At 40.7% G+C, this 14,962-nt stretch overlaps 1 protein-coding gene across 8 annotated transcripts in view; it reads left to right on the top strand.

Moving 5' to 3' along the window:
• Nucleotides 1–13,381, top strand: part of LOC110966579 (adaptor related protein complex 3 subunit beta 2) — a 74,683-nt gene extending 61,302 nt beyond the window's left edge. For 7 of the 8 annotated variants that reach the window (XM_022215997.2, XM_051951768.1, XM_022215998.2 and 4 more), the window contains 6 exons: nt 135–244; nt 343–571; nt 2,480–2,564; nt 3,495–3,592; nt 6,955–7,093; nt 9,894–13,381. In XM_022215997.2, the coding sequence (XP_022071689.1) occupies nt 135–244; nt 343–571; nt 2,480–2,564; nt 3,495–3,592; nt 6,955–7,093; nt 9,894–10,044 (812 nt within the window). In that variant the 3' untranslated portion in view covers nt 10,045–13,381. Of the gene's footprint in view, nt 1–134; nt 245–342; nt 572–2,479; nt 2,565–3,494; nt 3,593–4,401; nt 4,563–6,954; nt 7,094–9,893 lie in introns of those variants that run through there. The other variant, XM_051951767.1, reaches the window with a different exon arrangement.
• Nucleotides 13,382–14,962: the final 1,581 nt, after the last annotated feature.

Raw genomic sequence — 14,962 nt, 5'->3', positions numbered from 1 at the left:
CCCTTGACTGATTGCTTTTCCAACTTGCAACCTCTTTTTTTTTTTGAAAAAGTGATAATTTAAAGCCTAGATAACTGGAGTCAAGCCTGAATTTGCTCGCTGACTTTCTGCATCACCCGCATCTCTTCTCACAGTCGAACCTGCTCCCTCACCTCAAGTCACACCCGTCAACACCTTCCTGTCCAACAGCCTTGTGACTGACCTCGAGGGACTGTCTTTGTCTGACTCTGTTCTCTCCCCTGCTGTAAGTACCTCACAAGTTTCTCACCTTCATGGTTTGAATATTTATTCTTTAGCAATATAATTACAGAACAAACAGGATGAAAAAATCTCTTTTTATAGACCATCGCTCCCTCCAGCGCGCTGAAGAACTACGAGCTGCTGCACCGGATCACAGGAGAGGGTCTGTCGGTGGAGTACTGCTTCAGCCGACAGCCTTTCAGCCCCGACGCCAACATGGTGGCAGTGCAGATGCAATTCACCAACAGCGCCACCTCCGACACCAAGAACCTGCACATGGAGGACGTGAAGCTCCAGTCTGGAATGAGAGTGAAAGAGTTCCCAGAGATTGGTGAGTGAGAGCCTGAAGAGATCCTGTGTGCATGAAAAATAGTTTCTGTCATTAAGTCTGCACCCCTGCTAGCGTTCCCTGGAAGCTTCACTATTTAAAATACCAGATGAAAAATATTTACAGTCAGTCAATTTCATGGAAAGCCGTTTGTCAGATGTAGGTCATTTTTGCGTACAACTGGAAGTTATAAGGTCATGATGCTGCCCGACAGATCACACATTCTCTCTGGCAACTCTGAATGTCTTGCTAAATTAAAACTAATCGAGATCAGTGAGTGAAATACAAAGTTGGATGGGTTTATGATCCATGCAACACTTTTTTTGTTAAATTCCCATCAATCCATCCATTTTCTATACACCGCTTAATCCTCATTGAGGTTGCTGGGGGCTGGAGTCTATTCCAGCAGACTTTGGGTGAAGGCAGGGGACGCCCTGGACAGGTCGCCAGTCTGTCACAGGACTACATATAGAGACAAACAATCTCACTCACATTTGCACCTACAGACAGTCTCGAATTATCAATTAACCTCATCATGTTTTTGGACTGTCAGAGAAAACCTACGCATGCACAGGAAGCACATACAAACTCCATGCAGAAAGATCGCAGGCACAGGCCGGGACGCACACTGTGGATCTTCTAGCTGCATGGCAGCGGTGCTAACCACCGAGCCTGTTAAATTCCCGCCATAATTTTTTTTAAAAGTTTAAACTCACATCACAAAGGGGATTCACAATCCTAAAGCTATATGACAACAAAAATAATGTGATGCCAGTGAAGTGCTGTGTTCACTGTACAAACAATACATTTTAAAAGCCTTCACAGTCCTGGCAAGTTTTCCATATTTATTGCTTTTCAATCTTTTTTTTTTCATTTTTAATATCCCTTATTAGTTCCACATGGGGAAATTTGCAGTTTTTCACACATCCCAATTGGGGTCAGAGATCAGCCATTGTCTGCACAGTGCAGTAGTGGTTAGCACTTTCGCCTTGCAGCAAGAAGATCCCCGGTTCAAATCCTGGCCTGGGCTTGGGATCTTTCTGCATGGAGTTTGCATCTTCTCCCTGTGCATGTGTGGGTTTTCTCCGGGCACTCCGGCTTCCTCCCACAGTCCAAAAACATGCTGAGGTTAATTGATAACTCTAAATTGCCCGTAGGTGTGAATGTGAGTGTGATTGTTAGTCTGTATATGTAGCCCTGCGACAGACTGGCGACCTGTCCTAGTGAGGATAAAAGCGGTGTATGGAGAACGGATGGATGGATCAGCTATAGGCACTCTAGGATCAGCCATGGTACAGCGCCCACCAGTGGGCGTATCAGGGTTTGAACCTTTGGCCTTCTGATCAGTAATCCAGACACTCAACCGTTGCACCACCACTGCACTTAACTGTGAATCATTGTCAACTTTTATTTGAGCTTGTGGTGTGATACAAACTGCAGCTTCAGATTCTCAGAGCAGAATGTGTTTCTAAAAACAGAATACTCATTTTCTTTTCTGATTGTGTTTAATCTTTGCCACGATGTACAATTGATTTGAATGTTTTCCAGCTTTGTGCCTCATCTATTTTCTTTGACTGCTGAGGAGACAGTGAAGTGTCAGATAAAAACACAAGTAGATTTTACAATATTTGAATTCACATTATAAACTTCTATTTTCTGTATTTTTAGCGTCCATACTGAATTTTGAGAGAGTGCTTTATTTTCTCACATCAAATATGTAAAACTTGCTCAGAATTAGCGTGTAGTCTGCAACTGGTGCATTGTGGAGTTTTTTTTAATGGTTCGCATAAGCAGCAGAACATCACACAGTTGGCAGCAGAGGACACGCTTTATCTCCTCAGATCAAAGCAGCAAAAAGCTCTGTGTGTCTTTGTTTGTGTCAACACTGTGGTCTTCTCCTCTGTGTGACAGAGCTGCTGTCAGCAGGTGAGACGGCCACGGCTGTGATGGGCATCGATTTCTGTGACTCGACACAAGCAGCGAACTTCCAGCTGTGGTGAGATGGATTCTGTGCTCCCTCTTCAGGCCTCCCAGTCTGCTGGGTGAAAATAGAAGCAAACTGTCTCACAAAATTCTGCTGAATTTAGAAAATACTCTCTGTGTTGGGTTTGTTAGCTTTGCAATCAGTCCATTAGTCAGTTACATTAAAACATAATGATTTGAGTTATTTTTTCAGGTAATCATGTAAAACCTGTAATGGTTCCAGAGTTGCAGAAGCAGAAATTAACTACTTTGTTTTGTGTTTACATGATTGAATAGTATGGGGGTTTGGATGACAGGATACTTCAACTGACATCTATTTCAGTTTAGAAAAAAATCTGTTGGATGTTTTTCACAGTTTTCTGGTGTTGAGAAAACATTTGCAAGGAAAGTATTGCTTATGCACTATATATTTTTGAGTCTTTTTCTTATTTCATCATTTAAAGCAGGTGTGTTAAGTGAATTATTTTGAAAGTTTAGTTGCAGTTAACCAGCTGACTCTGTCCCATCCCTGATCTTGTATCCAACATGAGACGGGACAGGCTGGGGCTAACTGATTAGCAGCAACTGAACCATCCATCCATTCTCTATACACCGCTTCATCCTCATTAGCTGGAGCCTATCCCAGCTGACTCGGGTGAAGGCAGGGGATGCCCTGGACAGGTCGCTAGTCTGTCGCAGGGCTACATATCTAAACAAACAATCACTCTCACACTCACGGACAATTTAGAGTAACCAATTAACCTCAGCTTTCCGTGGGACCTTCAAAATAAAATATAACACATTTAAAGAAACTCTCTGTCATTCTACCAGGATCTGAGCTCTTTGTAACATCCAATGAAACATTATCGAGCAGTGGAGTTAAGATCACATAAGTTCAGAAATACGTCCCTGCTTTTGGAAGCATAATGAAAATATCCCTTCGTCTCCTGTTCTTGTGTTTCAGCACTCACACCAGGAAATTCTTTGTGTCGATCCAGCCGCCCGTCGGCGAGCTGATGAGGCCCATCTTCCTGACAGAGAACGAGTTTAAAAAGGAGCAAGGTCAGTGATGAAAGGCAGTGAAATGATTCTAATGATTTCAGTGTTGCAACCTTAAACCATTAGCTATGTGAACGTTTGATTTTTCAAAGAGGTACTTTGTTGAAGTGTTAATTAGTGTCTACTGAGCACCTTACTGTCTGTACATCAGTATTCTGACATCATATGTTATGAATGAATCATCCTGATAGTGTCGCCGCTCTGAACCTTTGACCAAACAACAGCAGTGATTCAGGATGCTCTAAATGACAGCTTGATTTTCTGAGATCTTTCAGTTTTTACAGTCAGTCGAATGAAAATTGAGCAAAGACAGTGTGGTTTGTAGACTGAATCAGGGATTTGCACTCAGATTTTTAAAAAAAAAGTTACAATGTGAAGAAAACAATCCCAGTAAACGGTGAATAATGTGCATTACATTTGCTGTGTAAGATGGTAAAATAAAGACTTTTGATGCTGTATCTTTTAGGATTAGAAAATTAGATGCCATATTTACTTTATTTCATTATTTGATGACTGACGAAACATTACAGTCATTTGTCACATGCAGTAAATATCACTGAATGATGTTTCTGAGTCTCCACCTCTCATTCATTCATCACTTTAAATACGCCATAACAAACCAACAGGTTTGTGTTAGAAGTGTCTGGTAGAGCAGCTACAGACAGCCATTACCAGCATGTTACAGGTGTCTGGTGTTCATTTTCCATCCTGACTAACACTGAGCCAGTTCTGCGCTCTAACAAACCCACAGTGACTCTTTAAACATGTGTCATATCCACGGTTCCTCCCTCTCCGTACTGTCCCCCCAATAGAGAAGCTATTACAGAATCTAGGTAAGTTGGCTTTGATAGATTTGTTGCTGCTGGCCGTCTGTGTGCCCACCTGCCTCATAGCCAACCTCTACCTCACACAGACCCCCACTCCCTCCTCCCCCTTCCCCTCCTCATCCTTCCTTTAAGGCCTCGTGCTGACTCCCCCTCCTCCTCCTCCTCCTCCTCCTCCGCCGCCTTGGTGATCAACACTTGACTGCAGACTCACCTGTTGCTAACCTGCCGCTCACACTCTGCTGCTCCACCAGGAATGACTTGAAATGCTCATCCACTGATCCCGACTCACTCTCTGAGCACCATGTGAACGAAAAACACCATCTGGCTCACAGCGCCACTCGATCATGTGCTTTGAAACTGCTGATAACCACTGATCACATCGGGGGTCTGAAGTGTCACTACTCATTTTTGGGCTGAGTTGTCTGTTGTACATCAGATCTAATAAGCACTGATTTGGGTTTGCAGGTCAAACGAGGTCTTGGCATGTAGGGTAGAACCAGGCTATGTGTCATTCAAGAGTGCTGACTATACTTACATGTTGTTTTAATTAAGGCTGCAACAAGCAATTATTTCCATGAGAGATTCCTTTACTGTGTCACCTTTAAAACGAAGCTTCAGCTCTGGCATAGGGGCAACATCAGTCAGTGTTTTATCTGCCATAACTGGCTATTTATGAACACATTCACTTCAGTTCTGAAAAGGGACGTAAAGGAGACAGTGGTGTTATGGTTAGAATGCCATCCAACCACTGATGGAGCAGGAGTGTGTTACCTGTGAGGAATATAATCTAAACCAGAACGCTTTACATAAAACACCCCATTCAAACCATGTCACCATCTGAAGTAACAATATCGATCCCACACTGAACTCTCACTAAAAGCAGTCAGTGTTCAGCCTTAAACAGACACAACACTGTTACAGTTTTATAATCCATATAATGTAATAGCACATAGTAGAACATTTCTGCTCCAGCTAACAGTCATCCTTCTCTTTTCTCCTTCCAGTAAAAGTTATGGCAGACCCTTTATGACTATAATAAACTATAATACAACACCTCAGGGTGCTCTACGTCAACAGTACCCAAACAATAAAACAGTGAAATATGAATAAAACATAGATAATAGTAAAACCACTGGTTGGGCTGTCCAGAATCAAGTGCACAAAACATTGTCAGCTACATGGAGAGGAAACAGACAACAGGCCTGACTACTTTTTAATTTTTGCCTGTCGCCTAAATACGGCCCCCTGTATGGTCCTTCGTGTTCGTAAGCTAAATTATGAACATAAAGGTCCTATGAACAGTGGAACTAGAGAAAATTATAACAGGAAGTTAACTAGAAACTGCAAGTTGAGCATTCCCTGCCTTTGTTTTCTCTGCCTCTGAAGAAACACAAAGATTAGGCAAATTAAATCAAGTTGTGTGTTTTGACAAGCAGCAAATTACTTCCATCATACCTGTTCTTAGTATTTATGATAGAGCTGCATTTAAACTAAACCCTAGTCTTCACATTTCTTTCTTTCATGAAGGACTGCACTCAGACCAGCAACTGTTTTTACACCTGGAACAGTTATAGTCTCTGGTTCTTCTGGTAAATATGCAGGTTGGGATGTCAAGTTAATTCAAAGGTTATTGGTCACCATTCTGTCACAGGGCTAAACACTGAAATAGCTTTGTACAATGAAAAAAATGATCCCTCAGATTCAAAGTGCAGCCTCTCGTGGTTGGAACTACTGGTTTATTCTGTAAAATGTGAGAAATTACTGAACCAACAGTAATGTTTTCAGACTGCTTGTTTTGTGTGACCAAAGTGAAGGAATTACACTAAAGAAGATGAAATTAAACTGCCGCATTAAAGGCTTAAATGCTACTAATGAATTTTCTGTTAATTGAGAAATGATCTCAGCACTGTGGAGAACATGATTTACATCAGCACAGTCTTCTGCTGTAAATGAAATTAGTTTTATCCTGGAGGTCAGGATGTCTTTTGACCAGCAAATCATCAAATTATTTCACACCTGAAGGGTATCTTCTTACACCTGTTGTTTTCCTCTAGAACTATGCTGGAAAATTAGGAGGCACTGAACTCGACTAGTAGTGCACAAATTTGCATTTTTTATGCGGTGAATTCACTGAGTCACTTTACTACTGTGTTCAGTGGGAAGCATCAGTACATTCCCGTTTTAGTCGTGTCTTTAAATTACTGATGTAGTGAGTATTACATCAACCCCCCAGAGGACTGTAGGAGATGCTTGTGGTGATGTAGAAATCACTGTAGAATTAGGGCATATATACAGTATACATATAATACTGTATATGTCTGAAGCTGGCAGATATCCTGAAAAATAACTGGTTTTGTTTGAGTTCATGTAGAGAACAGCGCTGTTTTGTCTCCTCACTGATAGCAGCAGCACCCTGGTATGTGTTGTTGTACTATTAATAACTGCTTTGCTTTTTATTGCTGCTGGAAGAGTAAAAATGAGAAGCGGCCAACTTCAGATTTTCCCCGTTTGATCAGCACTCTGCTCGCACCCCTGCAGGTCAGCTGATGGGCATGAATGAGATCACCGAGAAGCTCACTCTGGACGCCAAGTGCCGGAACGAACACGCCATCGTCCAGAGAGTGACCGCCGCCGCCAACCTCAGCAGAGTCCCCTGTGGGTCGGATAAGGAGTGCAGGTGAGAAAGTCAACATTCCCAACAACCATCTCCTGTGTCCGACCTGCTCTTTAGTCTGAGTCATGCTCTACAAAGAATTATCTGTCGGACAGAAAGGACGCAGGATCCTGAGGGGACGAGGTGCGTCATCCCCTCAAGTTTCAGCTACTTTGCCGAGAACAGCAGATTGCCAGTGTGGGTTCATGTAAATGCACTAAGTCTACTTATAGTGTTGAAGTATCTAGCCACGCTAGACAACCCACGGCAACGAATTTAATTCTCTGCCAGGGTGGGTCTAGTTACCCTCCATAAGGCTCGAGGCTGGATTCTCCTAAAACTGGCCGGACCAATCACCATGAAGTGTAGAGTCAGAAGGCGGGCGTAACTAAGTGACGACAGAGGTGCGACGATTCTGACAGAAACAACAAGCGCACAATAAACAGTTATCTTTCGACTCTGCTTTGGCCACAGCCCTTAAAGATTTAAAGCTAAAATTCAACTTGAAAGATAAACAAAGGGCGGCACTGAAGTGTTTCATTGAGAAGAAAGACGTATTTGGACTTATGCCGACGGGATATGGCAAATCCTTAATATACCAGTTGGCTCCGCTGGTTGGGAAGCTAATGGGACTTAGCCACAATCCGCCGGCGCTCTAGGAAATCCGTCAGTCTATTTGTTGCGCTGATTGGTTGTATACCTACCCAATTGCTGCAGAGTGATTTGAAAGACAACCTTTTAGCCCGCCTCCCTCCCTGTCGAGCGGTCCTAGACCCTTGTGCCTTCAGAACATGGGTCTAGCGCGGCTAGGCTTGTGTTGAAGGATACAAAGAATAAAATATCGAAGCCGGTTAGACACATGCACTACCAGCCAAAGGTTTGGACACGTTCTCATTCAAGGGTTTGTATTTAATTATTTTATACATTGTAGATTAATACTGAAAACATCAAAACTATTAAAAAAAAAAACACATATGGAATTTTCTTATAAACAAAAAAGTTTATAAGAAAATTCTACAATGGAGAAAATAATACAAATAAATAAAAAGTATTGAATGAGAAGGCGTGTCCAAACTTTTAACTGATAGTGTATGTTTATCAAAGTAATTATTTGGGCCTTATTTGGCTTTATTAGGTAGGTTAGTAGAGAGGTAGACAGGAAAATAGGGAGAAGAATGAGGGCAGGACGTACAGTAAAAGGCTGTGAGCTGGAATCAAACCCAGGCCGCTGCTTCGGGGACTACAGCTCCTGTTTACGGGTCGCCCACTCTACCAGGTGAGCTTCCTGGGCACCCCAGAAGACACTTATGTTTAATGTTGCACCAACAATACAAGAGCTTAGGAAGGAAATGCAGTGTTCCTTTTTGTAATTTGGTGAAGCAGCCTTTTATCCAGCCCTGTATGTGTGGTAAGATTATGTGGTACGATTAATGTCAGTTACTCAGCATCCCTCTGTGTTTGAGTGAAATCTAAAGCAACATATTGATCTGTGGTATGTGTCCAATTAACATCCACATTAATGCCAGGATCCCAATTTTTCTAGGCGAACATTATGTTAGAACAAGATGATCAGTGGTATTTACTCCACTTGTGAATGGTGTATGTATATCATGGTTTTTTTTTACAGTGTTACCATGTGAAAAAGCCAAACAGTTCATATTTTTACTATCCAAAATGAAGTTAAAACTGGATTAATTACTACAAAATGACTTGTAATTCTGTCTGTAATGGATGATGCATTATTCTATCCACAGGGTTGAATTTTTTTCCAGCAGTTCACAGAAGTTTTTATCTTGTGTTGGATTACCTAAAAACACCACAACGCTGTACAATTATCATTTAGTTTCTCTGTTGTATTCATTACCAGTTGTATTTGAGTTGGACCGGTCTTGAATCATAGGATCACCACAGGACCATGTGCAGTTTGTATTAGGGATGCAAATTTTGCAGAATTTTCTCAACTGATAATTTGAAGCAGTATCAATCAACAATCGATTAATCAACAAAACATCTGACTACAGTGGACTTTTATCCATGTGCTGATAGAACTACTCTTAACCACAATCATGTGACATTTGCTACAGGACCAGTTGCATTAATCATCTGTCTAAGCTAATGTAGCTCCTCCTAACTTTGAAAGTTCAGGTCAGAGCCCATGAACTGCCACAGAAGTCTCTGTCATGGTGCCCGTTGCTAGCTAAACATCCCCACATTGTCTCAACATGGAACTGCCTGTAATCAAATCAAATGCCTCCTCACATCACTACAGCATTAAATAGTAAGAGGCTCCACCTGGTGCAACAGTCAGGTACTACAGCTAAGCTACAGTTCATTTTCAGACATTCTTGTCCTTCATCTTCTGCCCTATGAGTTGATATATTTTTAATTGGTGAAATTATGATTAATCAGTTAACAGTCAATCATTGACATCCCCAGTATGTTTAGTTTTAAAACACAGACTCACCATGAACAGTGACACAGTGAAGTGTTGACTTGAGTGACAGTAGAAGTTTAGAACTTCTTGTTGCCCTTGTTGGTCTTCAGTTGCTTTGTTCCACATCTTCTGATTATAACATCATACAGTGAAGTAGCTCTCAATTCAGAGTAAATCTTCATCCTCTAATATTTTGTGTCCTTACACTGACTGAGATCTCTTAGGTGTTAAATTGTTTACATACTTGTCCAGTACTTTTTACAGTTGAGTCAAAGTCTTGCTGATTGACATGTGTCCCTCCTTTATTCTGTGGCTTCATCTTTTTTTTCCTGATCTTTGCTACTTTGACTTCAGTCCTCCTGTTCCTCCTCCTGATCATCCTGTCCACAGGTTTGCCGGCAGGACGGTGACTAGCAGCAGCTTGGTGCTGGTCACCGTGGCGACCAAAGAGGAAGGAGCCGCCCAGCTGACGGTCAACTGTGAGAAAATGGTGATCGGCACCATGCTGGTGAAGGACATCCTCCTGGCTCTAACGCAGTGACGTGAGCCAGCGCTTTGAACTCCGCCCCGTCACTCCAGCACCCCTCACATGTCGTCGAGACTCATCGGTGTAGCATCTCCTGCGTTCTCCTGCAAGCCTGTCTGTGAGGAAGTTTCCAGAATGCTTTCTGTTGTTTTTTTAAAGAGCCCTAAACTTTTAGAAATGACTCCTAGAAACACTGAATGCCACAGCTGTTCCTGACGACAATCCGGTATGACGACTTCATTGTTCAAAAAGTAATTTTTTGTTAAAACCATTTTCCTTTCCTGAAGTGCTGATTGGACTCAGACTTTCAGGGAAAGAGAATGAACAGAGCAGAGGTGTGGGCATCCTTTGAGTATTTAAAATACTTTAGATGTAAAATAACAATTCAAGAGTGAAAAAATGTCAAAATTTGCTCCTTGGGTAAAAATTACGGGAGCTAGAAGTTTTGTTTGTGGGAACAGCAGTTTGACGAAATCATGTGACATTTTCTGAAGCTTTCAGCCACAGCTTGTGATTATCCTCAGTGGATGCAGTTGCACAGTTGTGATGGACTGAATAAATAGAATACTGTCTTTAAAAACATCAACTGGAAGAAGGATGAAGTGATTAATGACGTCCACTACAGAAAACCAAACAGTTATACTCTCAGATGTGTGTCGCTTTGAATGAAAGCGTCTGTTAAATGGAATTGTAGAATTATCCGAGACAGAAATACATTATTACAACTACGGACACCTGTCACCAGCCAAGCACGGTTATCCAGTCCAAATAAACCCACAGCTATTGGATATAACAATAGCAATAATAATAATAATTAGTATTCCAACTACACTGTCTCTATGACAAATGAGCAACTCCATCTGTGGAAGAAAAAACAAGAGCTTCCGAACACAAGAACGGTTTCAGTCAAGCAGGCCTTTCTGCAGCGTTCACATGAGATGTAAAGAGTAAAACAAAGCAATAAACCGCTGCTGGATTCCTACAACAATGTCCAATTGTGAGAAAGTAAATTTTAAAAAGGATCAAAATTTAATTCATCTTTTCTAATCTAATGAAGTTTGGGGAGGAATAGTTAGAAATGAGATGCCCACAAATCTGTCACAGCAGTTTTTAGTTCTAGTTCAGTTATCAGCTTTCAGACTATTTTAAGATGTAGATACTATAGGTGGCATAAAGTAGGTATGAGATTATATAACCCCTCCAAAAAAAAGCAATTCACCATAAGAAATCTAGACGACAAGATCAGCGCAATCAGTTCTCATCCATTTATTTGAAGACGTTACTTAAATGCAGCATGACGGCTCCACTGAGACGATGGCCACCTGTAACTCGATCATTCCGTTGTGTCAAAATAAATGTTTTTAATCAGTAACTCCAGGGTCCAAAGGAACAAAGACGCATTCTGTTTCAAATTCTGTGATTGTAGCATTTGCCTAGCTGTCAAACTGCACACATCCATCACAATAAGTGGGGCATTTATGAACACTGAAGACGTATAAATGTTGTCGTACTGCAACATGTAATGCAGTACTGCTATAAGGTGTGTGTGTGTGTGTGTGTGGGTGGATGTGATGACACTGAATACTGACCTGAGAAACATTAAGCAGCCGTTTTCAGTATAAATTTCGTAACACTTGACTTGAAATCATCATTGAACACATTATAGTCATCCAATGACATCAGTGCTTGACCAAACATCAGTAGCTTCATTTTATTTATTTTTTGCCTGAAAAATGGACAAATCTACTTAAAAGTCCTTAAAATGCAGGGTGCCGCCAAAAGATGACACCATGAATGATTTATCTACCAGTTATTTTCTTAAGAGAGTGTTTTTGGGTCCCAGGCATAGACTGTATATAAAGATGAACGTAGCATCTGGCTCCAGAATTGAAGCCAACCCGGAAGTGTCAAAAACTTGCAATATCACGCCGTCTGCTAGGGTTGGCTCCAAAAAGCTTTTTCTCCATAGATCCCAATTCATTTTTGGAAAAAATAAAATTTGACAGACTGATGTTCTACAGCTCAGGATTTTTTTCCCGTTAGTTTTCATGGTCAAAATGAGAGATCAGGTGGTCGATCTTAAAATAAATCAATACTGAATTTTAAATAAATCGTTAAATTTGGCGGAGCCAGGGGGCGTGGCTATACTTGATTGACAGTCCCATTGACTGGTCCTGCCCCTAGTTGCTCTCCGGTCCAGTCTGTTTGATGACGCTTTTTACGTCACTGGCTTCAAAAAATCCAAAACGGCGACCAGGAAGTAGCAAAATCCGGGCTTCATTTTCTCGGCTTTGAAACCAACGGGTGACGTCACGGTTAGTTCACGCCTGGTCCCAGGAGACTTAACAAATATTATATTTTGAGGGGCCAGAGAACCAGCTGCATTTTAATTTGTCACTTCCTCTAAATTCACAATTTGTGCTATATTTTGAAACTTGAAATTTTGGCAAACACATGAGAAGATTCAGATTCATCTTTAACTTTGCTTATTCTGTGTTTTGTCTCTTTTTTGGCAAATGAACACAAACGAGTGTAGGAGGATGGAGACAGTCTGGAGCCATAGTAACATGGTGTCAACATTTAATTGTTTAATATATGTCGCTTACAGATATGAGAGTGGCATCTTCTCGTGTGACTTTTGGCAAACAAAGCAAAGAATATTTACAAAAAATGTCAAAAATATTCATCAAGGACTGTAATGTAGTCTTCCTTCCTTAAACACCAGCTGAAATAGCATAATTCAGCTTCCTAGAAGCTTTTACTAAAGCATGATCCGCTTATCTTTATGTTGATGTCAAACATTTTCAAGTCAAGTGCTACTTTGATCTCACTCATCACTTTTTCATGACATTCTTCACATCTTGATTTCAGCTCAGAGGTTGTGTGGCTTGTTGTTTTTCGTTCTGATGTCTCATGTGTCCAGCGGCTGCACATTTCTTTTCTGTGTATTTATTTTTACTGTTGAAAATGTAACAGTCAGCTACAAAAGAAGTATGCTACAGTCGTACTTCAGAAATGGGAGACTCACTTCATTTTGGCCTTTTTTGTACCTTTTTTGCTTTTTCTGCCATCTCACTGCTCACACCTGAAACTTCCAGTCACTGCAGCACAGTCATGAAGAGGAATGTAAAGAGTAAGAAATTCTACTTTTGATGTAAAATCCCCATGAAAAAAAAACTGCTTTCACAGAAACTGCTGGGTGACACTATTCTCCAAACATCTGGCCATTTGTTTCATGTGCATCTGCTTTCAGACATCCAGAGTACGGTTTATCGTACCTTGTGTGTGGTTGTGAAATGTGGTCCTGAGGTATTACAAGTTTATTTATTATACAAATAAAAGTACAGATACAGTTTGGTGTGTTCTGTCCTGTGGTCTGCTGAAATGCGTAAAATCGATTCCTGTTAACTGGCAGTTTGACTAATGAGAGAAAACAGGATGTTATAAACCACAGCTGCATTCTCCGAAGTCAAACTCATTCATGTGTGTTCTCTGTAGGGCCCTGTTCTGAAATTAGGAGGAAAATTGACTCATTTAGTTGGGCACACTTTTGCAGCAGTAACATCATTGAAAGTTTCTATAGAACTTTCTACTGTACATGTATTTGCCAGATGTAGTTACAAGTTACTTTTGTATAAAAAAAAAAAGACTGAGATAATACAAAGAGAAAATGTTTCTTTGAGAGTGATTTTCTCGAAATTCTGAGTTGGTTTCATTTATTTAAACAAGAGCGCAGTACTCTGCCAAGGCTGCTAAGCCAAATGATTTCCAACAGATAAAATCTTTTAAAAAATGAGTGGGATGCAGTGCTTGATTTGTAACAGTCATGAGATCGTTACCAGGCAGGTGACATAGTGTTCGCTTCCATAGATCCAGACCATAAGCCGCATCACTGCCAAAATTTAATCACTTGGTCCTTGTGTCATTTCTGATCTTCCCTGAAAATTTCATCCAAATCCATTTTTTGGTTTTTGAGTGATGCTGCACACAGAAAGACAAACGTACCCTGATCGTCACATAACTCCAACACATTCCTTGATGGAGTAATAACAATTTAAAGCCCAAATAAGTCAAATGCTGAAACTAAATCAAAGATAATACAAAAGTTAAAAATAATACTACTAATAGCATTACAGGGTTTCTGCAGAAATCAGCCAGTCAAATTTAATGCTTTTTAATGCTACACTGTAAAAATTTCAATGCTGTCACTATGAACTCAACAAATCACACAGGTTTGTGGTTTTTGTAAAAGATGATTTTCATACAAAAACCGCCCCTACATTGCACTATTCCTGAATCCAGAAACCACCCCTGACCACCCACGGGCTGCAGTCATTCTCTGAATTCCACGTTTTCTAAACATTTTTGCTGGAATTTGCATTTCCCAGCTCTCCTCCACCTGGTCCAGCCTGCAGGCCACTTCCCAAACATGCAGTTTTTGGCAATTGTGCCCCGACCGGCTGGAACAATTATCGCAATATTTCGGCATGTTTACGCACATGCACATATCTGACAAATCACAGTCTATAATTATATATTATTGTCAAATATTTTTCTTGAAAACTGCAGCAAGAATTTCTAATGTCACTGAGAATCAAATGTAATTATTTTTAATGCCATTCAAGATCTTAATTTTCACAAAATTAATTTAATGACTATCAATGCTTTTTAATGCATCGCAGAAACCCTGCATTACTACTACTACTACTATGAAGGTATGAAGCAGTGACTGTGTGGAAAGGTTTGAGTTTGACTACCAAACTAGATGTAAAGCAGTTTATATCAGCTACACCAGTAAGAGCTTGTCACATTGATAACCTAACAGTGCCATGTAGATTATAATATATCAAAGGAGATGTTTCACTATAGAATGTGTATTTTTGCTTTTGAAGTACATCTTACTGATAATATGAATGGACTTTGGAATGCAGGA

Source organism: Acanthochromis polyacanthus, chromosome 8 (genome assembly GCF_021347895.1).
Source record: "Acanthochromis polyacanthus isolate Apoly-LR-REF ecotype Palm Island chromosome 8, KAUST_Apoly_ChrSc, whole genome shotgun sequence".
Lineage (NCBI taxonomy): Eukaryota > Metazoa > Chordata > Actinopteri > Pomacentridae > Acanthochromis > Acanthochromis polyacanthus.
Note: the sequence above shows the minus strand (reverse complement) of the source record. Positions and strands in the feature narration are given on the sequence as shown.